Source organism: Athene cunicularia (assembly GCF_003259725.1).
Source record: "Athene cunicularia isolate RWA chromosome 7 unlocalized genomic scaffold, athCun1 chr7_part2, whole genome shotgun sequence".
Classification (NCBI taxonomy): domain Eukaryota; kingdom Metazoa; phylum Chordata; class Aves; order Strigiformes; family Strigidae; genus Athene; species Athene cunicularia.
In genome coordinates, this window is record NW_020799108.1 from 2,850,388 (window position 1) to 2,873,573 (window position 23,186).

A 23,186-nucleotide genomic window follows, 5' to 3' on the forward strand; every position below is an offset into this window, starting at 1 on the left:
CTTTAGAATCCAGAAATTCAGGCACAGTTCTGATCAAAAGCTAGTTTCAAAAATGTATTTAAAGATTTTATTCTCACACTCTTGTCCTTTTATCAAAGGCCAACATTGACTGTGATTCCAGCCCCACTCGATGGCAGAAAGATGCCATTACTGAGAATACTCTTGATTAAACTGCAACACTGACAGGCAGTAAAAACGCAAAATGAATTATTAAAATACTAAACCAATTAGGATTTTCACAGCAGTAATTACAAGAGCAAGCAGAGAACTACACACATGAACCTTCTTAAGCCTGCTTTACTTCAGAGCTCACAAACAAATAATAGAGGAAATGCACACTTCCTTATCTAGAATTTATTACCTTTAGGAAAGCAGGCAACCTCTCAAAATGCATTTTACACACACTCACTTCTTCAGTTCACTGACTGTGTTCATGTTCATATAAAATAAAATAAAATGGTACCTTCAAAGAAATCAAAATCTTGCAAATCATCGGGCAACCGCGGCAGGACATCAGAGAAGTCCTCCTGATTCAATTCCAAGTCATGTGGAATGTCTGTGATTTCATTGGCGATATCATCGGGCAGCTCATCGGCACTCAGCTCTGGTGTGGAGGGGCTCCTGGACAGAAAGCACCATTAGTCCCCAAGTGCTCAACTCAGATTCCTCCAAACAACAACTGAATGCATATCCATCTATAATGGGTGTTTCCCCACACTTTTTTTTTTTTTCCTCATCATCTATGAAAAAAATGCTTTTAGAAAGTTTCTTTAGGAAGCTTACACTTAGCCTATTAATTAAATACATAAGATGCAGCACCAGGAGCAAGATATTTTATCCATCAAACCCAATAATTGCTCAAATCTGAAATAACCCACTCTAAGGCCTTTTTTTCAAGTCACATGCAGTTTCTAGCCTTGCTCCAGTCACTGATCAGCACAGCACCATCACACCTTTCTACAGTGCTCATTGACAATGTTCAAGCTACTGGTGGGCAAACTGGGGCAGGGCTACCACTGACCGTATGTGGGGCATCTCTACTGGCAGTGAGACACTAGCAGGCATGGTGAGGTTCCCTTGGGGCACTGCAGGAGGAATGGGTTTCTGGGGCCGGCGTGGGCCTCGCCTTCTCTTCTTCTTGTGTTTTTTGGTAAGTGCAGGTGGCTTTGTTTTTTTCCTGGGTTTCCTCTGCTGCTGGTGCTGAACTTTACGGGAACTGTCCCCTCTCAAGAAATTGTCCTTTGGGAATAAAACAATAGCAATGGAAGCATATTAAGAACAAGTATGACTGTCCTTGCTTTCTTCCCTACCTAGTCATTCCACAGACATTCACATGTAATGCAAGAGAGACTGCTCACTTACACCCAGGCAAGGTTACAAAATTTAAGCTGTTTCCTTCATCGTTGATCCCAATGGCAAAAATCACATAGACCAAATTATGAGGTATGCTAAACAGGAGATACTGCAGTGTCACTTTTAAAATCATAACAAACCCTAACTAAATCAGTAGAAAACTGTAACCTTTGTCAGAATTCCTGTAAGTATTAAAGAGAGAAAGCTGTTGTGAGGTGGCGATAATGGGGATAGTGTGCAGCAGCTGAAGCCATCATCCTCAAGTGCCCTCTGCCATAAGAGACAGCACTGAGGAAATTGAATTAATACTGTAGGGCTAGGGTAAGGACATGGGTAAACAACTAAGGCCTCACTGCTTTTGATCAGCAGTCATTGACCGATTAAAAAATAAATCAAACTATCATCAGTTTTCAGTTGCCATCACACCAGGAATGGCAGAGGATTTTATGTGCTACAGAAGTAAACCCTGAGAGACAAACTGAAGGTTTCCTGGGAGAGAGGGAAAATCCCCCACAAATATGTTAGTGCAGACCCTCACATTTTAATCCAGAAAACTTCATAATTCACCAATTTTGGAGAGGCTGGACAAAAACAGTAACAAAACACCCACAACAACCCAACAACAAAAAAAGAGGCAGTTTTACACCTAATGCCTTGAAGGAGGGACAAGACAGGAATGGGTTTGTGAACTATCCTAAAAGTTTTGTTCTGGAAGATGGGAGGCATAAAAGGAGAGCAGAGAACATCATCTTAATTTCTGCATTCTCTCAGCTTGTCAGAGGCCATGGATCCCTGAAGGAGGTTAAAGATAAATTCTAATAGTCACCAAAAGGTATAAAAAGTGGCAAACCCATTATTTGTATGATTGTAATTGCTATCTACACTTCCTCTAGAAAGTATTCTGGGCCCCATGTAGCGAGAGTGCTCGAGATGTGGTGTTCTTACTATACCACAGGCATACTATATTCAGATCCAAAGGCCAGGAGTGAGCCCAAATAAAATGACCACAGGATCACCCACAATTATTTTCTATTTCTCAATTCAAGAGAGGAATCAAATTTCTGCGTGAAGGATATTCTCATTCACACTTTATTATATCCTCAAAAGTATGTAAAAGATTTTCACAACATACTTTATACTAATTGGAAATGTTTGGCATGTTTTACCCTCTTAAGAAAAGTAAAAGGAAATGAGCTCTTAAGTTCATAAACTTGCTAGTTGTCAAGCAAGAGTTCACAGAAAGACTGGGGTTAAAACTCCTGATCATCCAATACACAAATAATTATACTTTTGGCTTTGTACGTACCATTTTTTTGGCATGTTCTTCGCACAGAGGTGTTTGATGTGTAATGTCAAAAACTGGCACAGAGCACTGTTGACCATCTGCAAACTTGGCTGTGCAACTTGAGAAGAGCTGCTGAGAACGGTTCAATAAGATATCTGTGCATTTCTGCATCAGGAATAACACATGAGGCAATGATAGAGGAACGCCCTTTGATTTATCAATCTGATGAAGATCAGAGCCTTCAACTCTAGCTGTCCATAGATGCTATTTTTAATGAGTACCTTAACTTTGTTATTCAAGTTCAAAGCTAGGTAAGGCTCAAACCCAACTTTTAAAGTGAAAAACTGCATTCATGCAGAATCTCTAATGATTTTATTATATATTGAGATAGTTTTATAGAAGCAGCCATTTCACTAATGAGTTCTTAGCAAAAAAGAAGCCTTTTCCTGGAGTCTTAATCAATAGATCAATAGTAGCAGTTGGAACAGTGTAGTCAACAGGACTATTTCCTTACAGACTAATGACAATCCATACTGAAACATTAAAGAAAGAGTATTTCTTAATTCAATCTTTTAAGGTACATTCTTGGCATTTATCTTTAGAGCACAGACAAAGAAGTTTCAAGATCCTTCCTGCTCCTCTGAAAAAAAAGATGTGCAATCAGACAGAAAGGTCAAGTAAATCCAAACGTAAGCTTGCTGAGATTTCCTTCAGAAAAATCCCCTGCAGGAGTGAAAATGTTTCCACACTTACTGCAAATCAAACAGATATTTCATTGTGTTTTTTCAAACAACATCAGAAGCACTCCTTCCATCTTGAACAGTTCACAGACCTTAACATCACTATGTATGTTCATAAAACATTAAAACACAAAAGAAAGGACAAAGAAAATGGAAAACTGCAGAACAGTCCAGGTGGCAGACTTGGATGGACAGGTCAGAATCAAGAGCCTGTTCATTTTAGGAGAGACTGTTTCCATTGAGAAGGAAGTGCAGAGGGAAAAAATGGGCACAAATGCAAAATCACTAGCCTTGACATCTCTGCTCTACACACACCAACAAGGAAGATCACTTAAACTTTGAAAAAAAAAAAATTGAAAAAAATCAGAATCGTGTGGCAAATCCCAAACACAGCTGCATGCCATGGTGCTGTCATAGAGGTTTTCAACTGCTCTGCAGATTACTTTTAAGGGGCCTGCAAAAATCAACCAAGAAAAATAAGCCATCTGTAAAACAAAAAGATCGAAAAGGTGCTGCAGTCCGATACTGTTACAGATCAACACCAGTCACTTAAAACAGCAAAACCAAAGCTCCAACTAAAAGGAGTCACTCCAAGAAAAGCACCAACAATTCTTCATCTAAACAAAAAAATTACAAAGCCTGCGGAATTCTTAAGTATTCCACATCAAAAGTCTGCCTGTTTACAGTCTTCAGAATCAAACCTCACATCTAACATGTTCTCTCCTTTCTGAGATCTTCATGCATTGACTCTTAACATCTTTTTCAAGCTTTGCTTGAAATTCCGAGTACTGGGAATTCTTCCTTATCTAGAATATGGATTCTCCAACTCCTTCTATTCTGCTCTTTAAACAATGCAAAGTATCAGAATTCCACCTTTCTAGCCAGTGTAAGCCATCCTTTTATATTATGTGTAAAAACTTGTTCCTATAAACCCTTCGTAGGTAGTTAGCCTACTGGAACCCACTGCATGAAAGTCACAAGGCTGAAAGCCATATGGTTTGTACCAAGATATCCATGAAAGATGATCACTTTTGTAAAGGCTCCTTGCACCCACTAAATACAGTTTAAAGAGTAAAATGGTGTGACTATGACAGATACCAGTAGCAAACTACTTATCTTCACTGTCTACAGACCCAAATCACACAGACAAATTAAAAGCAGAGTAGTTGACAAACACTCACAAATAGGTATTTCTTTCTGAAAATCTATTTGTCAATGCAAAAACCTAACACGCAAACAAAACCCCCTAAAAGAGAACAGCTGCCATGTCTGAACACAACTCCCAAACAGTTAAGAGGATACGCTGAAAACAATGCCTGGTGAATGGAAGGGCCTTGTTAGTGCACTGTTCTCCCTTCGAAGTCCCACTACAAGTTGTTGGTTCTGCATCTCTCTGCCTCGCTTGGCTTGTGCTGAAAAGAAAAGCATAAAAGAGCTTAAAGACAAAACCCCAGTCTCAGGTGGTTACTTAGCACAACTATTGCCCTGAATGTGGCACAACAGGATGAAAAAATTGTAACACACATGTGTGTGTCATGATCCAGATGGGTGCACACTACAACCACACTCTATACAGGGATACAGAATAAATGTCAATGACAAGTGAAGATGTGACTGCAGTAACAGGATTATTGTTTATTTCACAGGGCTTTAATTGTAATGAGAGGTGCTGTGTGCTACTACCATGTAAATACTACAACACCTTGCAATAGAGCCAAGGACAGCAGTAGGTGAGTGTCAACAGAGGGGTGACCCTGAAAATGAGGTCAGTCTTTAGAACACAATGTATTGGGTATGCCTACATGGGCAGTCAAGTGCACTTCCAAGCCCGTTCATAAATCAAAACATGCCGAGCATCCCCAGAGCTTGCATGCAAGCATGTGCTCAGACAAACTTAGACTGAGCTCTGGAGTGGCAGAACCTGAGCGTGCTCAACATGAGTAAAAGCTCTCCTTCATCAACGTGCTACAGCCCAATCCACCAGCAGGTGCCCGGAGCTGAGTGCTTCCTCAGCACAGCCTCAATGCTTTGAGCCTGAGCTGCAAGCAGGCGACCAGACAGCAGTGTGGATGAGTACTGCAAGCATTACACAGCTCGCTTGGTGTTAGCCAGCTCTCGAGGCATTTGTCACCTTCATGTAGATAAAGCTGGCGATTCCAGGGCTGACATTCACCTCTGTACACGTTGTTTTCTAGGTTGACAAAAAGCTGTCTGTAGCCTGACTGCTTTCCTTCAGCCATTTCTGTCATCGACTGCACTTTGACTGAGCAAAGTTTTAGTTAGCAATATTACTCATGTGAAAAATTCCATAACTGAAAAAAGACTCTGTGGTTACTTAAATTAACCAGAGCAGTGATGACAGGCATACCTGGCTTTGCCAGTCAACCCAAACCAATCTTTTTTGCATAATAAAAGGCAAAAATAATGGGGGGGGAAAAAAAACCCCACAACATTAAGAGCTTGCCAGTTTGTTAAGGTTTTGCTGCAATTTAAGTTTGGAGACATTTACAACAACTTCATAAACTAGCAGTGTACCTATATGTTACACCTCTGAACGGATCTTCAGCATCACTCTACCTCCCCAACAATAAAGCCTCCACCTGTCATGAACCACAGCCCACTGTCCAGGAACAAAATCATCCCATAACCAGAATATACTCTCAGTACTCTGCTCCAGCCTGTGTCTCATGCTAGCCTTCCCTACCCCCCGCAGTCACACATCCTGTAAAGCAAAACCACAACAGCACAAGAATGCTGCTGATACCCCAGACATAATGCCAGGGTTCAGACTTACTCTGTTCCTGCACAAATATGAATCAACCAACTCTCAATATGCTGAGAGCTAGAGGGATGTTGACATTATCTAGAAAGAATTCCCACAGAAGGTAACCTTCAGAGTTGTTAGAAGATATTTATTTTGTTGCCAAGTTTCATTTAATGTTAGATTGAGTTAAATCTAACAAAAAGTATGAGCTTAAGTTTGATTTGCTGGGAAGATAATTAAGAGGAGGTACAGTGTTTTCCAAAAAAGCTGTGAAAAACAAAATCTGAATTGAAGCAGTGAACTGCAGACCAGACTGCACACCTTCTAAAGAACTGGGCTTAGTAAAGTACCAGATATTTGAAGGCAGCCAAAATACATAGAATAATTAATAAGAATAAATTTTCGCAGGCCACTAACTTCTTTTGTGACATTTAAGAAGTGAGGCCCAGATGCTGCTGAACGAACAATCCACATTTTAAAACACAAAGCTGGAGAATACCTGTCTTCTTGGTAAACACTGTATGCCATGTTTATTTTACTCCACTGACAGGCATTTACGTGTCATGGTTTTTCTGCCTTGTGCACGTCTACCAGTTTCAGAGTTCAGCTTTTCAGCTGCTGGATACTCTGCCCATCTCCACCCTGCCCATCTCCACCCAGAACCCGGGCTACTGCAGTCACAGGGGAAGGTCTAACCTGGTACGAGCACACGTAGCTCTTCGGAGTTCTTGTATCAGTTGCCCAGCACGCTCCGGCTCTCTGCTGGCCGCCTGCAGCAAGGCTTTCCGGAGTGTATGCCGGCATTTCTTCTGACGAGATTCTGCCCGCTCCAGGCGGCAGAGGTGCTTGTATTTCTGCTGAAAGTAAGTGCAAAGTCTGGTCACCCTGGAACTCCTGTCATCTGCATTGTCATCATCGGACCTGAAGAAGGGAAAATAAAAACAAATGGGCTTTAAGTAATTTTTTTTTCAAGGAAGCTAATTTGTCATTTTAATAGAATTGTTAAATTGGCATCCATCTTCCAGCCTCACAAACATCCAAAGGCTGAAATCAGGCAGGGGTGCTTGAGAAATTGTAAAAGCGGGACCTCTTTTGAATTCTAAAGGTACTCACCCTTCTTAGTATGTCATTATTAGAGATTACATCAATTTATCATCAAGTCTGACACATTTAAATGTCTGGAGCCTGCTGTTCGAAAAAAATCTATACCGTTAACCTTTATTTACTGTAAATGTCTCAGCAAATGAGACAAACTCTTAAATCAAAGTGCAATTAATGGACAAGACAAGGGTGGGGAACTATGTAGTGGAAATTTATTGAAGAAAGGTCACGCTGGAGAAGATGGTAAAATTCTAACAAGTACCAAAACTGCTGACTTTTTCCAATTCCTTTTACCCTGCCAGGTGGTGTATTCCTTTCTAAACCAAAATACACACTCGCACAGCTAATAGTTGATACTGCTTTCCTCTTGCTGCAGAGTTAAAGTAGAATTACAGTACAGCCATGGAGAAGAAATTCACATTTAACTCCAAAGGTACTGAGGGAAAAATCATACCAGGGCTAAGGAACGACAAGATGAAAGACTGATCCAATTCTCTGCTTAAGAAAGCATTTCCCATTAAGAAAGCATTTCTCATTTATCTTGGTGTTCTGAATGCCCTGGCACATAGCAACAAAACCATCAAGCCATGTCACCATATTCAATTAAATAAAGTAAAAATCAGGAAACATAATAAAATCATCACTGTGACTTGTTAAAACAACAATGTCCATGAAGCTACCCAGAAGTCCTCCATGAGCACTGGTTTGTAGAATGATATTCTTGTTCACAGAGCAACAAACAAAGAGTGTGCACTGACTCTAAGCAAAGCAGGCTTTGTTCAGTTTTTCCTTTAAACTTTTCCTTATAGAACAGAGACACTTTGCTAACTTTCCTATCTGTAAAACAAAATAAAGGCAGGGGGAAGAAAATAAGTCCAAATGACACAAATCACAAGCTCCCAAGGTTCAGACTGCAGAGCTTGGCCAGCAAGAAACAAGGAGAACCTGCACACAGCAAAGCGGACCACAACTAGCTAATGATAGAAGAGATACAAAATACCAGCCATGATATTTACTAAGTATAGTAAGATCCAGAAATGCAAGCAGAATAGCTGTCCCTGAAAGGCAGCATGACTAAGACCAACTTTCCTTTCTGGAAACTCTTATTCCATTCACACGCAGACCAAATTTAAGAGACTGCATCCATCTCCACTATGGCTGCCCACAAAAACTCCACAGGAGCAAACACTGCCTTGACACAACTGCACATTTTTATAAAGTTTTGTGTAAAGTCAACTGTACTATCTATTTTGTACAACATATTACAGATTATTTTCTAGAAGCATAAATTCCTTTTAATTAAACCTCCGCAATTAAATGCTTAGTAGCAAACACAACTTGTTAAAAATATTTAACATATGTAATGTTTAATATTTTCACACTGAAAATGAAAAGAAAATACACTTTTAAGATCTCTTAGGAAAGAATGCCTACTGGGAAAAACAACCTGTTTAGAAAAATTTAATTGTGTGCTATTTAATATAGATTTTCCTTTTTCCAATGTATTAATAGAAAACAGCAATACATGGATGGGATCAATTAGATACAGGTAGGTTTCTTAGATATTTCATTACTGCTCTGGGCCAAGATTAAACAAAGTTGCAGACATACTGACACAATTTTAAATACGGTTACAAATTAACTTTAAGAAAAGACAGGAATACTCATTTGGGAAAAAAATGTTTCTTTTGGGTGGAAAGAGTGCTTTTAAATGCAAATGTCTCTGCATTTGAGAGTTCTTGCTTCCCTCCCATTGAAATAAGACAGAAAAAAGTCATCGCATGTTAAAACATTTTCTCTCATAAACTGCAGTTTATGAGATCATTTTTAAAAAGTAAATGAAGACATATATACAAGACATAGAAAGAAATCATGCCTGCAGTGGACAAGGGCTTATTTTCACAGAAGGATAGACTGGTTTGGGTTGGAAGGGACCTTAAAGATCACTTAGTTCCCACCCCCCTGCCATGGGCAGGGGCACCTTCCACTCGCCCAGGTTGCTCACAGCCCCGTCCAACCTGGCCTTGAACCCTGCCAGGGAGGGGGCAGCCACAGCTGCTCTGGGCAGCCTGTGCCAGTGTCCCACCACCCTCACAGGGAAGAAATTTCTTCTTTACACCTAATCTAAATCTACCCTCTTCCAGTTTAAAACTGTTACCCCTCATCTTATCCCTACACCCCCTGATGCAGAGTCCCTCCCCATCTCTCCTGTAGCCCCTTTCAGCACTGGAAGGCCACTATAAGGTCTCCCTGGAGCCTTCTCTTCTCTGGGCTGAACACCCCCAACTCTCTCAGCCTGTCCTCACAGGGGAGGTGCTCCAGCCCCTGATCATCTTTATGGCCTCCTCTGGGCCCGCTCAAGCAGATCCATGTCCTTTTTGTGTGGGGGCCCCAGAGCTGGACACAGCACTGCAGGTGGGGGTCTTACAAGCGCAGAGCAGAGGAGGAGAATCCCCTCCCTCGCCCTGCCGGCCACACCGCTCTTGATGCAGCCCAGGACAGGGTTGGCTTTCTGGGCTGTGAGCGCACATTGCTGGCTCACAGTCAGTTTTCCATCCACTAGTACCCCCGAGTCCTTCTCTGCAGGGCTGCTCTCAATCCACTCTTCTCCCACCCTGTATTTGTGCTTGGGATTGCCCCAACCCATGTGCAGGACCTTGCACTTCACCTTGCTGAACTCCATAAGGTTTGCACGGTCCCACCTCTCCAGCCTGTCCAGGTCCCTCTGGGTGGCACATCCCTTCCCTCCAGAGTGTCAACTGCACCACTCAACTCGGTGTCATCAGCAAACTGCTGAGGGTGCACTCAATCCCACTGTCCATGTCTCCAACAAAGATGTTAAACAGCACCGGTCCCAACACTGACCCCTGAGGAATGTCACTCCTCCCTGCTATCCCCTCGGACACTGAGCCATTGACCACAACTCTGAGTGTGACCATCCAGCCAGGTCCTTATCCACTGAGTGGTCCATCTGTCAAGTCCATGTCTCTCCAATTTAGAGACAAGGATGTCGTGTGGGACAGTGTCAAATGCAATTTTGAGGCAGTTTCTAAAAGCCTATTTGGAATTGTGTTCCCAGGCCAGTAAGATTAACCAAAACATATGTTTAAAGAAACCTAAAAATATCACAATAACACCTACTCTTTTTTTTTTTTTTCTGGGCAAGTACTGAAACTGAAAGGTACTTTTATTGTTGTCCTTTCATAAACAAGTTTGCCAAATTCTATTTAGTTTATTCTCTTAAACTGCATACATAACTTCTGAAGTTCAACTTAAATGTGTGGCATTTCATTTTTTAAGGTTTCTGAAAGTGCACGCAAACTATTTGATAATCCAAAATGCTTCTTCCCAACTATTCCTTTTAAGATTGTCATTGTAAACATCAGGGGAATTATTGCTCTGTGTTCATGAAGAAAACAAAGGCAGCACAAAGTAGCAAAAAGCAAGAGCAAAAGGCTAGCATGAGCAGTCAGGCACCATCAGGGAACCAGGAGAACATGCTTTCTACTCTGATACACTCCAGCAACTGTACTTCAAAACTCTCTGTAAGGAGGCATTTGAAGAACCTTCCCTTCTCCCTTTTAGTTCTTCTAGTTATTGGAAGTTATTAAATCCAACTTTGACAATACAGTGTTGATATTTGCTCCTTTGAGTGAGCTGGTATGAGGAGGGACTCCAATCCTCACACTCCCTTTTCAAACTTGCTACCTGAAACGCTCACTTTATCTGGATTTCAGCATAAGAAGTGAGAAACTTTCTTTTAAACCCATTTGTTTCCTAGTACTTTCTAAACTACAAGACCCAGCAATCAAATCACTCATCTGCAGCACAGATCAGCTCTTGCTTTCCCTCCAAATCACTGCTCCCAGTGAAGAATTTCTCCCACCCCAGCAGTCTGTCCTGCCAGCTGCCCTGCCTGCACTGTGACCGGTGCCAACTCCTGTGCTACAATTTGAACTCAAACACATATACCTGCCTCGAAGCATTGCATCTTGGAATCCTGTGACCACAGAAACCCGATTTTTCAAAACTAAAGGACAGAATAATAAAAGCAAACTGTGTTTCCACAGATGACAACAATATTAATTTTACAGATTAAAAACTAGAAATGCTGAGTACAAGCTGTCCAGTAATGTAGAAATTAACTTCTTGCTTTCTTTTAATAATCTGTTCTGAGAAACAGCCTTCCCGTTGTCTTCCACAGACTCAAAACGGAAATGGACAGAACAGAGTTAGCAGGTGGAGAATTATCCCTTTCACACAGGGACTACAAGCTCAGACACAAACGAACAGAGAAAAAAGAGCTTTAATTTTACTACAAAAAACGGTAAGTAAATTCCTGTAAATTTAGGTATGTGATTTCAGAATCTACAGGTTTTGGGAAACAACCTCCATCAGTTTTCTGGTAAAATTAGCCTCCAAAATTCAGAGCTGTAGCAAGTCACTGGCTGACTACGTTAGGAGCCATGAGTCTGCGGCTGCCAGATGAGCAAGACAGACCACATCGCAAAAGTGTCAAGTGAAACACTTCAGCTAATAAAAACCTCTACAGAAGCTTGCAGAAAAGGAATTAAAGTTTTAGAAGGCTGACATCAAGTGAATGTATCAACGTTTATCCATAAACAAAATTAGGAAAGTTGTTGAAGAGCTAACACTGGGCAGGCTGATGGAAGCAGAAAAGTAGCCAGTACTGTACAAAAATTTATCCATCACGATAGTTAAGACAGTATTTAATTGAAGTGCACAAAATGCTAGAATGGAACAGAAAATGTCAAGACAAGGTATTATTTTCTCTCAGTATGTGAAAAGAGTAGGAAGAATCCAAAGGAAGTTAAGACAAATAGAAGACAAAACACACAGAGATGACCTTTATAATTTGACAAAATATAGGGATCTATGGAAGAACCAGATCAAATGTCAAGAGACAAGAGTGTAAGGGAAGTTATTTAATAGATATATCTGCTTTGAAAATTATGTATGATTTGAAAGTCTGAAAGTCTGTTCATGTTTTCCCAAAACAGTTTATTTAAAAGTTGCCTTTTAAGTTAAAACTAATGTTTGTTAAAGCTCACCCACGCTCTCTGATTGCCGATGCCGTAAAAAACAATGGTCATTCATAAGAGGAAAAACCTTTTATTTTAAAAAAGGAAAGTCTACACACTGCTACTGAGCTTTGATTCACTGAAAGCTCTCAGTATTTAGTATCCCGGTGTCTCTCATGATGAAAGAGATACAGCTTTGTAATTCACCTTGTGAACAATCTTTAGAGATAGTAAGAAGTTCTGGTAAGTTTCAGAATTTCCATGTAATAACAAAATAAAGTTTCATTAATATCATTACTCTGTGATATTTAAAAATTGAACAAATAGGAGTTGTAGTATCAAAAAGTCCAGTTGCACAGTGAAAGAGAATCACATTATAGAAACTACAATCAAATTTTATTGAGACCCCAATTTACTTTTGTTATCAACATGCTTCAGTTTCATTACAATACTATGCTTGGGATGCTTTGCTTTAACTTTGCACCTTAAAATTTACTGTAATAGACATATATTATCATATCCTGCTGTAAGTTCAGATTCATGACTTAGAAGTATATGGAGAACACCATAAGCCTTTCTGCACCAGCAGCTAATATCTGCTCTGCTTACCCAATCACATCACTTCCTTTCAATGCTCCCAACTCTTTGACAGTTTATTTGACAATTATGAAAAGAAATGCCTGCCCTTTAAAAAAAAAAAACACATTAAAATAACATTCTGCAAGGATTAATGAGTAAAATATAATAAGTTTACTAGTAAGTTATAGTAAGTTTACTAACGAAGTTATTCACAAATACTAGGAAATACTAGGAAAGACAAGAAACCAATAGCAACTCCCTTCATTTGGTTGCAATTCAGGAAATACCTTACTCAGTAAGGCACACAAGTTCATGAATAAATCCCACTAAACTCAATTAAATTTAGGCAAATAAGCTTCAATTTTTTTCCTGATGCATCCTTCTCATAACAGACTGTACAAAGGTCTCTAAGTTAGGTGGAAACTGGGACAGAAGGCGACAAGCTGTTTCAGAGCTCTTGGAAACAAACGAGTTCAAACAATCTTTTGTTTCAGCAAAGCACTCAAACAAGTGCTTAGGTTCCACTGACTCCACTTGAAGTGAAGCTCACATTTACATGATTTATTCCATCAAGGCCAGCATGAATACTGAAGAATCATACTCACTCGTGTCTCTCATAGCCGAGGGTTTCTCGGATAGACCATGCAACCTGGTAAGGGGAGGCTTGCTCTGAATCCTCCAACTCTTCTCCACTGTCTTCAGACCAATCCAGCCCTAAGGGAATGGAAAACATGAAAGGTGGGTGAAAAGTATATCCACCTCATGTAAGTCTCTCAGCAAGCTATGGCACAAAAGATGAATGTGTAGCATAGTAACAAGCATAATTACGTTTGATTAAATCATATAATATTCCCAATTACACAGGAAAATTTACTGTAACAGCTCCATTACAGTGTGAAAATAGCTTTCACTGATTTTTGTCAAATTTTAGTTTTCCTTTTAAAATCCCTGTTGGCTTCTTTACCCATAAGCAGTGGAAGAAGAATCACCAGCTTCCTTATCCACAGAAAAATATTATGGTTTTCATACCAAGCACATGGAATCTTTAGAGATGAGGTAAGAGAGAAGTGCCTGCCATGAAGAACTGACTGCCTGCTAATTTTTAATACTGTATGATCTAAATAGGTCACTTTCACTTCTGTTTACATTCTGACCCCTGCTCTGTGCCAAAACACAGAGAGAATAGGAAAACTGTAAGACAGAGCAGCATGGACAGAGACAGATACACAGCTACACAGGATGTTCCTCTGCTCAGTCTCTGTAATTGCCTGCCAAATGCATATATTAGCATTAACAGAGAGCTAAAGGAAGAGATGCAAATAATCCTGCACTTTTACTAAGCAGCACACTTTAGCTTAATGATGATGCAGTAGCATCAACTTATTGTATGCACCAGCAGCCTCAGTTAGTCAAGCTCAACACAATCGTTGAACAGGACAGCCAGAAGCAGAGCCCAGTAAGTTCTCTGGCGGAACGCTTTATCTGGAGCTCCATCTTTTGCAGTTTTTCTTACTCTCTGTCTCCCATCCAGTGGAATTCTTGCCAATTCCTTGCAGCAGGTGGGATATAATTAAGATATCTTAAGACATTTGATAAAATGCCAGAAGTATACTTTCAACTTAAATGCTTTTTCACTCTCATATCCTTCCATAGAGGAATAAAAAAGCCAGCTTAATCATTGGATAAAGATGTCTACAATTGATACCATGTGACAAATTATTTACCCAAAGCTTAAAAATAAAATCAGAGGTTGCATTGTTTTGCTTCTAACAGGTGCTGTAGAAATGAAGGAATAAAATCTAATCCAGATTCAGCTATACTCACACTGCAGTTACATTAATATCCACTTACAGGGCTCTGATGTAGGTACACATAAAACAGCTGCATTTTTTAAAGACTCTGTGCAGTCATCTCTAGTGCTACTCTATCATAAAAAAAGAAATTCTGAAATTCTGTGAACCAGCATAACTAGTGTTTAATATTAAGGCATATTATGAATAAATAACAAATATATTTTCCACTGTCATATATTTAATATGTAAATTCCATTACTTTGCCAAATATAAAATGTTATGTTATAATTTCATACACATACAATTATGCATCTGCATAACTGTACATTTATAGGTCTAATCAGGTTTTTTACTATGCCTTGTTTTTAGGAAAATGTATTCTCTTCACCACTTGAGAATGTAAAACATTAAACACAGAAAGTGCTATTTCTGCAGTCTTTCAAAACACAGGTCACTTCCTAAGCTACTGGGGTCTGTGACTCTCAGAAGTGCCTCTGGAGTTGCCATTCCTCAAAAGACCTGCATTATATATAGGACCATCAAAGCGGTTTTCTGATGAACAATGTCCTTTGGAGACATGCTATGGGATGCTAATTATCTTCTGAACAAATAGTCAAGCTATCCCATGAGTGCCAAAGGGCAGATCTTAACAGGAAATTTTAAAAAGGTTAATTGAAATAGCAAAAATTACAGATGTTTGCAATTAAATAAGATGTTACATGAAGAACATCCAGATTTATTTGAAGTCTCTTTTTTTTTTTTTTTAAATCATAAACGGCATTCCTGATCTAATATCACACACTGACTACTGTTGCCCTTGTCAGTATTTTATTTTCATAGCAGCAGGTTGGTTATATTTACCTACATTTTCACAAGCAGCAATTGATTATTATGGTTTCTAGACAATACATAAGGAGAAGACTATTCCTGCAGTGGTATGTGGACAAGAGTCCACCCCTCCAATTACCCTCTGTAATGGTCCTGCCCTCTTGGAGTGGTATTTTGCTTTTGTTCATCCACATTCTGTACACGAATAGGCCCAAGTCAAGCAAAATTCTCTTGTGCTCGTTTTTCCAGCCAGGTCAACTGAAAATTTGGATCTGCAGAGAATGATGGGCCAAATCTCCAAATTTTTACACGTGCTTATTTTGCAATGGGCACTTCTCTCATATCTAAAATTCAATCTAACCTTGTCCACTCACATAGATACAGCTGGCACCACATTTACTACTCGAGTTGCAAACCTTCTATACAATGCTTGTATCATCCACGCAATGTTTTCTACACTTCAGTTTGATTTCTCAAATTGTTAACTGAGCATTAAGAACAACCAAAATGCCACAAACTACATGATGGGTGCAGGCACTCCCTTCATAGAGAACAAGGCTAAAGAAAACACCAAGAGATTACCTAGTTCAGGGTTAATTTCCAAGGCCCACATGGGAATGCAGCACAGGGCAATAAAGACATTCCCATTTTGTCTTTTGGTTTCAGATTAAAAAAATAAGGTGGCAGTGCATCTATTATCTACCCACCTAAATGTGGAAACAGATCAGTGTCCAGCTGCTGTTTTCGAGTGCACAGTTTCACCAGTCTCTGTAGCCGGCTCATGCAGGATGAGTGTGGAGAGAAGGCTGTGGCTTTCATGAGGACCCGATCAGTCCTTGGAGGGTCCGTGACAGGAGCCCTGGTGGGTGGCAGGAGGGGCAGAGGTCTCTTGTTAGACAACTGCCAGGCTTGTGCTATAGTGTGTGTGGTGGGTGCCACTCCCTGCATTGGTAGGCTGGTGTTCGGAGGTTGAGGTGACTTGCAGACTACGCCCTGCGATAGCCCTGTCGGCTTTAACGAAGCTGATGAAGGTGGCAGATGGGAGTGCTGCTGCTGCAAAGGTGCAGGAAGGGGGCTAAAGTGCTCTTGGCGAACTTTTAAAATCTCTGTCTCTCTCTGGCGCTGCCGGTTCTGAGCCAACTTGCTTTGCAACTTTTTCCTCACTGTTGCCCCTTTCTTTAGGTCATCATCCTCCTCATTGAAAGCAAAGGGGTCTTCTAATTCTGCCTCCAAGTAGTGGAGAGGAAGCCTAGCCCCTGGAGGAGAGAGGGACATCCCATCCAATCCATTGGGCATCTTCAAGGCCAGGGTGGGCACTGTCAGACTGAAGGCCATAGCATCCATCTGATGCCTGACCTTTACCTCCTCTATGGGATCATTCTTTTTCTTCCTCTCCTTTTTCGGTATAAAGCCAAGTACCTGCAGGTGGCTGTTGCAGTACCTTTGAAAAGTCAAAGCAGTCAGTTATTAACTCAACTCTTGTAAGTAAAATCTTAAGAAAACAGACATCACTAAAGGGAAACCACTGCCCCCCTCCCCCCCCCATCTCATGTGAATATAGTTCAAAACACAAGAGGGTTTACAAGAAGTGTACACAACTGCTTCTAATACCACAGACAACTATGATGTTCCCAGACTGTAACAGAAAACAAAAAACTTACACAAGTGATAATTTGTAATCTTAAGATATAAAAGCCTTCATTCATTATTCATAGGAGATTCACACACCACCATGCAAAATATTTACTCTCTCATAGGGTAAATACTCAGAAAGCAAAGTGAACAAAACAAATGGACTGTCTGATACATAAAGCAGTAAGAACTTGAGCCGTTAACTAAGATTGTTTCAAAAGCTCCCAAGAAAAAATACACTGAAGACTACTTCCTTTCATTTGGCTGTTCTTTCACTGGAAGTAGCTATCATTTTCATCTACACACACTATTATTATGAATTCCACTGTAGTAGGAAGCAGTTTCTTATATGGACAATTTCACTAGAGATACCTGTTGAGAAGGGTCACTATTTGCACTTAATGAACAAGTAGCATAAATATTTAAATTGTTTTAGGAGTTCTACCATGATGAATTTTGTATCCAGAGCATTAGCTGAATGTTCTTCAAACAAAAATCTAGTTTAAAAGAAATTCTCTGCTGCTCGAAAATGTTTACACAATGCCAGGAATAAGTATACATACAATCCACAAACATGGATTTTAAGCTCTTCTAATAATAAAAAAAAAAGCTTTTAAAGTCATGTTATTAAAAAAAGAAGGAAAAAAGTCTTCAAAAGGTTGTAATGAAAATGAAAAGAGTTATGATCACAGATAACATAGTAAGAAGTAAACAATTTATTTTTGTCTGATTAAAACAAGCAGGAGATAGAAACATAGGAACCATGATCTGATCCTTTTCCTGCTTCACACAGGCAGGCCCTCCAGCCTCTGTGAGGTGCTACCAGCAATCAGACTTCTGCCCTTGCAGGATTCCATCTATAACCTGCAACTTACAGATGAAAACAAAGATGTAAGGAAAGAGTGATGATACCTACATCAAGGTATTCATGGACAAGAAAAGAAATACTCATGAAGGTATTTTTGAAATCTGATCAGTATGAATCCAAGAAAAGTACGCACTGTTGAACAAACAGGTTAAAATTTAAATTATTCCTGGTCTTCATGGAGAAAAAATAGTAGAAAAGCCCAAAACTTCAGCTTAGTGACTTTCAGCTTGTTGACCCACCCCTAAAGAAGCAGTGAACTGCTTCTAAAAGGTGTATAAAGGGTAAAAATCAAAAAGCAAATTTGTATATGCTCCTTGATGATCTCCATATATGTAGTTTCTTGAGGGATCCACAAATTAGAAAAGGCTGAAAAGTACGTCTGCTTATTACTGTCTAAATAATTTCTTTATTACATTAAGTTATAAGTAATAAATAAATCTAGATAAGGCAATCTGAAAGCCAGCAACGTGTGGAGTCCTTACTAGAACACATAGGAATACTGTAAATTCATACTGAGAGATGCACTTCTAAAAGTAAAATTATATGAGGGCTCAATAAAGCTTCCCTTAAAGTCAACAGCTCTATTCCCATAATTAAGCACTCTTTAAATATTTTGTTTGAACAAGACTGAGAGCAGTTACAACAGCACTTTTAGTATGATGGAAGAAAAAACAATAAACAAACAAAGCAAACAAAGGGCATTTTTTTTCCCCCTCTTATTCCAATAAAGAGTTTTACTCAATGTGAATGCTTTCCTTACATTGTTCAGAACTTAAATATTGCCACCTTGTGCTTGTGCTGACACGAGGAGGTAACACTGGCTAGCCTGCTTTCATTGTGAAAAACAAAGAGAAAGCAAAAAATAGAAAATGTGAATAAACCTACAAAAAGGTAATAAACTTGCTAACATTCTCTGAGTTTTAGGCCATTAAGGGTTTTGCTCGTTCATACAGAATTGGTTTGATATGGCACAGAATAAAGCTTTGGCTCTTAAAACTGACCATACTGCATCAACTGAAAGCCAGCTGTACCTTATGCAGGCATCAACTCTGGACACAAACCCATAGATAATGAAAATATAGATCACATGCTTGTGCAGACTCCAGTACACATTGACTTGGCTCTATGCTTTAGGGTCTGTCTGTCAATTATCTGTCTTCCAGCATAATCAAGGCTGATACACCTTGAACTAGAAGGAGCAAGAACTGGGAAAAGCACTGAAGTCTTCTTTGGGTAGAAAAGACTACATGCAGGCAGTTTTGGCTAGGCATAATTTATTAGCACCAACTCAACCTTGGCCTTGTCAGGCTCTAGCTAGTCCCCTGCAGAGCTCAGCGGGCACACACACCCATTTCCCCATCCTTCAGGTTCCACAATGGCTTTTTAGTTGGCCCTGGCCCAAACTGGCTCTGACTTTATGTGGTGCTGCAGAACCTGGTGCAGACATGAACTGACTCTGCGGGAACCAGTCTATAACCAGCTGAGTTAAGGCAATAAACTCTTTGAATCAGATGTAATGCCGGGGAAGGCATTAGTAGTTCATGCTCCATAGAAGACAGATTACTGGGAAGACTGGAATAGCATCTGCAAGTAGCACAGTCCCTTTTACATAGCTCTGAGCATGAAATCCATAAGGGTCAAGGTGGCTCCACAAGAGCCAATTCTTACGTGCCTGTCTTAGTGGCTCAATTTGTCACTTCTATAACCTACGAGTTATTCGCAGCTGACAGTGTCACACTGAGTATCTAATATACCTTCTTTTCCCCTTCCTTACTCAGTACCAAAGGCACTTATTTTGTGCAGGTGAGGCTGAATGCAGTCAGTACATATGGCAAGAGCAGTGGGTTGATATCCATTAAAACTATCATAACATGAAGCACACAAAAGATGACGGGCTATGAAGGCTTCAGCTGGACAGTTTCCCACATCATTGGGAGGGCAAGAATCCAGACAGCAAGGTTTTCCACCTACAACTGCATTCTGCTTCCCAGTACCTCCCAGACTGGTATCAAGTTCTGTCACTTATTTAAAGGAAGATTCAAGTGAACTGGAGACCATCTTGCATATTAATAAAATATTTTAAAATTTTCTTCAAAGAGGATAAATAGAGATAAAATGGTGTTTAAACCTGCTAAATTGTAATAACCCTATACCTAAACATTAAGTTAAACCTCAATATCTATGTATCTACTTGGATAAGAAAGAATTAGGAGATGTATTCAGAGGAAATACAGATACAGAACCCATGTCTGTATCATCCCATATGTATTCTTTAAAAAAAACAAGACTATGAATAGAGAAACTAGAGTTCAGATAAGGCAATGAAGCCACGCACTATTAGTAGATTTAATTTGTAGAATGTTAATGGTTAATAAGAAATCTAATAATATGGCAGCATATTAAACATCTTTGTGGCTGGTAGCATCTCATTTGTCTGGGGTCAAGTGATAATTTTTTTTTAATTATCTGTGGACAGCCTATGAAGCTTTTGGCATGTAATGCATGCATCCTGTTGAGACATTTCATTTTTTATAATCTTTGAAAGTATATAAGAAGATAGCTGTCAGAGCATCATACAGCCTGCTTCTGATCATGTACAGCTAGTTACATGTCTAAAACTGTGACAAAATGACCATCTGACAGTAATTTTGTACACAGAAAATTAAAAGCTACAAGTGAAGAACTCAGACATAGCAAACATCTTTATATCGAACAAAGTGTGAAAAAAGTCTCCTAAGAAACAGATACAGGTTTGCCTGCCAAAAAAAAAAAGTTTAGAGCAGGCACAGTCTTATCACTAGCATTCATTAAGTTTTATTGTTAAAATTAAACTCTGCCCTGAGAAGCAGTCTTTTAAAATATTCTTTCAAACTATCACATCCTCTCATTTGAAATTAAAAGTTTATTTTCTCCTTCAGACACCTGCTGTCCTCTTCAAGTACTGTAATGTGACACTCGACATGCAATTGAATTATTCTAATATAACATACACCAGATGTCATGACCACACTTCACTTTAACTTGAGAAAAATCAAGAAGAACAAAGTGTGAACTCAATTCAAGGTGTAAAGAGAAATCTCAAATTCCATGGGAACATATGAGACCTAAAAAAGTGTCATTAAGTACTATTATTTCTATTGTTTTTAAGTATGACCCCTGGTAAACAGCAATTCTGGCTCAGTCAGCTCTTGCATCTGAAATTACAGCATGCCATTTACACTAACAATTTCCATGATCATTTCTGTGAGCTTATTTCCAAAGAGACTCAACTGTACAGTAGCAAAGAAACAGTCACCGACTGTCAAATTACAGCTTAAAGTTATTCATCTTGTGCCATTTGAGCATTTGCCCTACAGCTTTTGACAAACATTCATGTTTTTTTTCTCACTTCATCAGTCTCCTCAGCTGAAATGGCAGGTGAAGTGCAAGTTAATTTAGAGCACAGTCCAACTGTTGTTTCAGACAAGAGAGGGAGCTGTGAGCTGAGAAGGAAGTTATATGTAGGGCACAGTGGGAACACTGCTAATAATGCAAAAGGTTAGTGAATAGCAGCTAATAATGTGAAAGGTCAGTGAAGAGTGGTTTGATTCTTTTTTTGGCATATTTTGTTTATATTTTAGGTTAAAAAAATAATTTCTAACAGAACAAGCCTCAGATAGTTAGCACACTCATTAATTAAATACTGTGTTACTGGCAAAACCTGCAACAATGGCTCTGAAAAATTATAATCATATATACCTGGCAGCCAAGATCAGACAAATTCTGCTATTTCAGTCCAAACAACACCAATGAGACTGGTGTTCAGGAAGTCTTAAAGAGCAAGGAAGAATGTCCTTGTGGTTACGGTATGGGCTGCAATTCAGGAAATCTGGTTTGAATTCCCAGGTCTCCAACAACTTCAAGCATTATCTCTTGCAAGGCATTTAATATCTGGGCACCTTGGGCATCTTCATTTGGGCAGGGAGGGGGAGAGAAAGGGGGGAAGCAAAGGTGACTGGACAGCACTTTCCCAGGTGGCTCATCTGTTATCAAGTCATAATTATTTTATTCCAGTAATACAACAGTACAGATCAGTACCAAATCATAAACACCAAACTGTAATTCTGGATTTGTCCCTATGTGTCACTGCTCCCTAAGCCCAGAAGGTATGCATTTTCAGCTGTTTTCCCTGAAAAAGCAGATGGAAGTGTGCTCTTGGCACAGCTGGCCAAAGAAGCAGGCCTTTTTAAGAGTATGTACTGTGAGTGACATAGCAAATTAATTAGAACAGCAGGTACTGTGTAGAAGGTTTGATCCACAGTTTATAGTGAATTTGAGAAAAGCAATGAACTCTCCCAAAAAATTCCTTGGGCATAAGTTACTGCCCCCTTTCTGAGTACTTGACTCACACAGAAAATAAAATAAATTTGACTGGTCTTAAAACAAAACCCTCAAAGGAACATCCTGGAATTCAACCCATTCAGGCCAGTTCTTCTCTCATCCTGAAACCAAGCAGCATTTTAAAAGAAAACTCAAGCCTATGTCCCAGCCAATTCCCACTTTGCAGATGGGGAGCCACAACTCACCTACGGTCCTCAGACTTGGGGATGGGGTTGGTGCAGCGTTGGCTGTTATACTTGGCCACATATTCACATTGCTTGAAGGGGGCAGTCTTGTCCTCCAGAACGTGTCTAATACAGAAGGCGTAGCCGTTAAGTCGCCTCTGCTTGCACAGTTTGGGGCTATATGAGCACAAGGGCTTATTGTCAACCTCAGAGAAGTGTATGTGTTTGCCTTCATACATCACGTGACTCTATTCCTTGTGAACATCAGCTGAAAGAACCAAAATATGAACACAAATCACATAAGTGAAAAAAACCCACATTCAGCTCTAGATTGTGTGTTTCATTTTGCAGGAAAGAATGACTCAAAACAATACCTGATTTTAAATCTTCTGTACCATATCAGTGTTAAGAGAGAGCCCCAAGGACACCACTATCCTGGAATGATGATGAATCAAGATGAAGCAGATTGTCTAAGGAAAATATCAAAAAGGTCAATCAGAATAAAATAGATATTATTACTGTTCAATAAGTAAGTGGCCAGATGTAGCCACTAAACCTGTCGTTCAGCTAGCATCCAACCAGCCAAATCCACTAGCATGATAATTTTTAATCAGTAGTCACAGATCTTTGGAAACCATGAAAGGAAAATTACTGGGG

General features: G+C 39.7%; 1 protein-coding gene across 7 annotated transcripts in view; it reads right to left on the minus strand.

Annotated features, from left to right (window-relative positions):
• The window catches only part of INO80D (INO80 complex subunit D), a 45,204-nt gene that overhangs the window by 13,790 nt on the left and 8,228 nt on the right, over positions 1–23,186 (minus strand). For all 7 annotated transcript variants that reach the window (XM_026853231.1, XM_026853235.1, XM_026853230.1 and 4 more), the window contains 9 exons: positions 22,904–22,999; positions 22,551–22,797; positions 16,193–16,926; positions 13,470–13,578; positions 6,839–7,063; positions 4,681–4,790; positions 2,660–2,793; positions 1,022–1,239; positions 464–621 (listed from right to left, as the gene is read on the minus strand). In XM_026853231.1, the coding sequence (XP_026709032.1) occupies positions 464–621; positions 1,022–1,239; positions 2,660–2,793; positions 4,681–4,790; positions 6,839–7,063; positions 13,470–13,578; positions 16,193–16,926; positions 22,551–22,768 (1,906 nt within the window). In that variant the 5' untranslated portion in view covers positions 22,769–22,797; positions 22,904–22,999. The remainder of the gene's footprint in view (positions 1–463; positions 622–1,021; positions 1,240–2,659; positions 2,794–4,680; positions 4,791–6,838; positions 7,064–13,469; positions 13,579–16,192; positions 16,927–22,550; positions 22,798–22,903; positions 23,000–23,186) is intronic.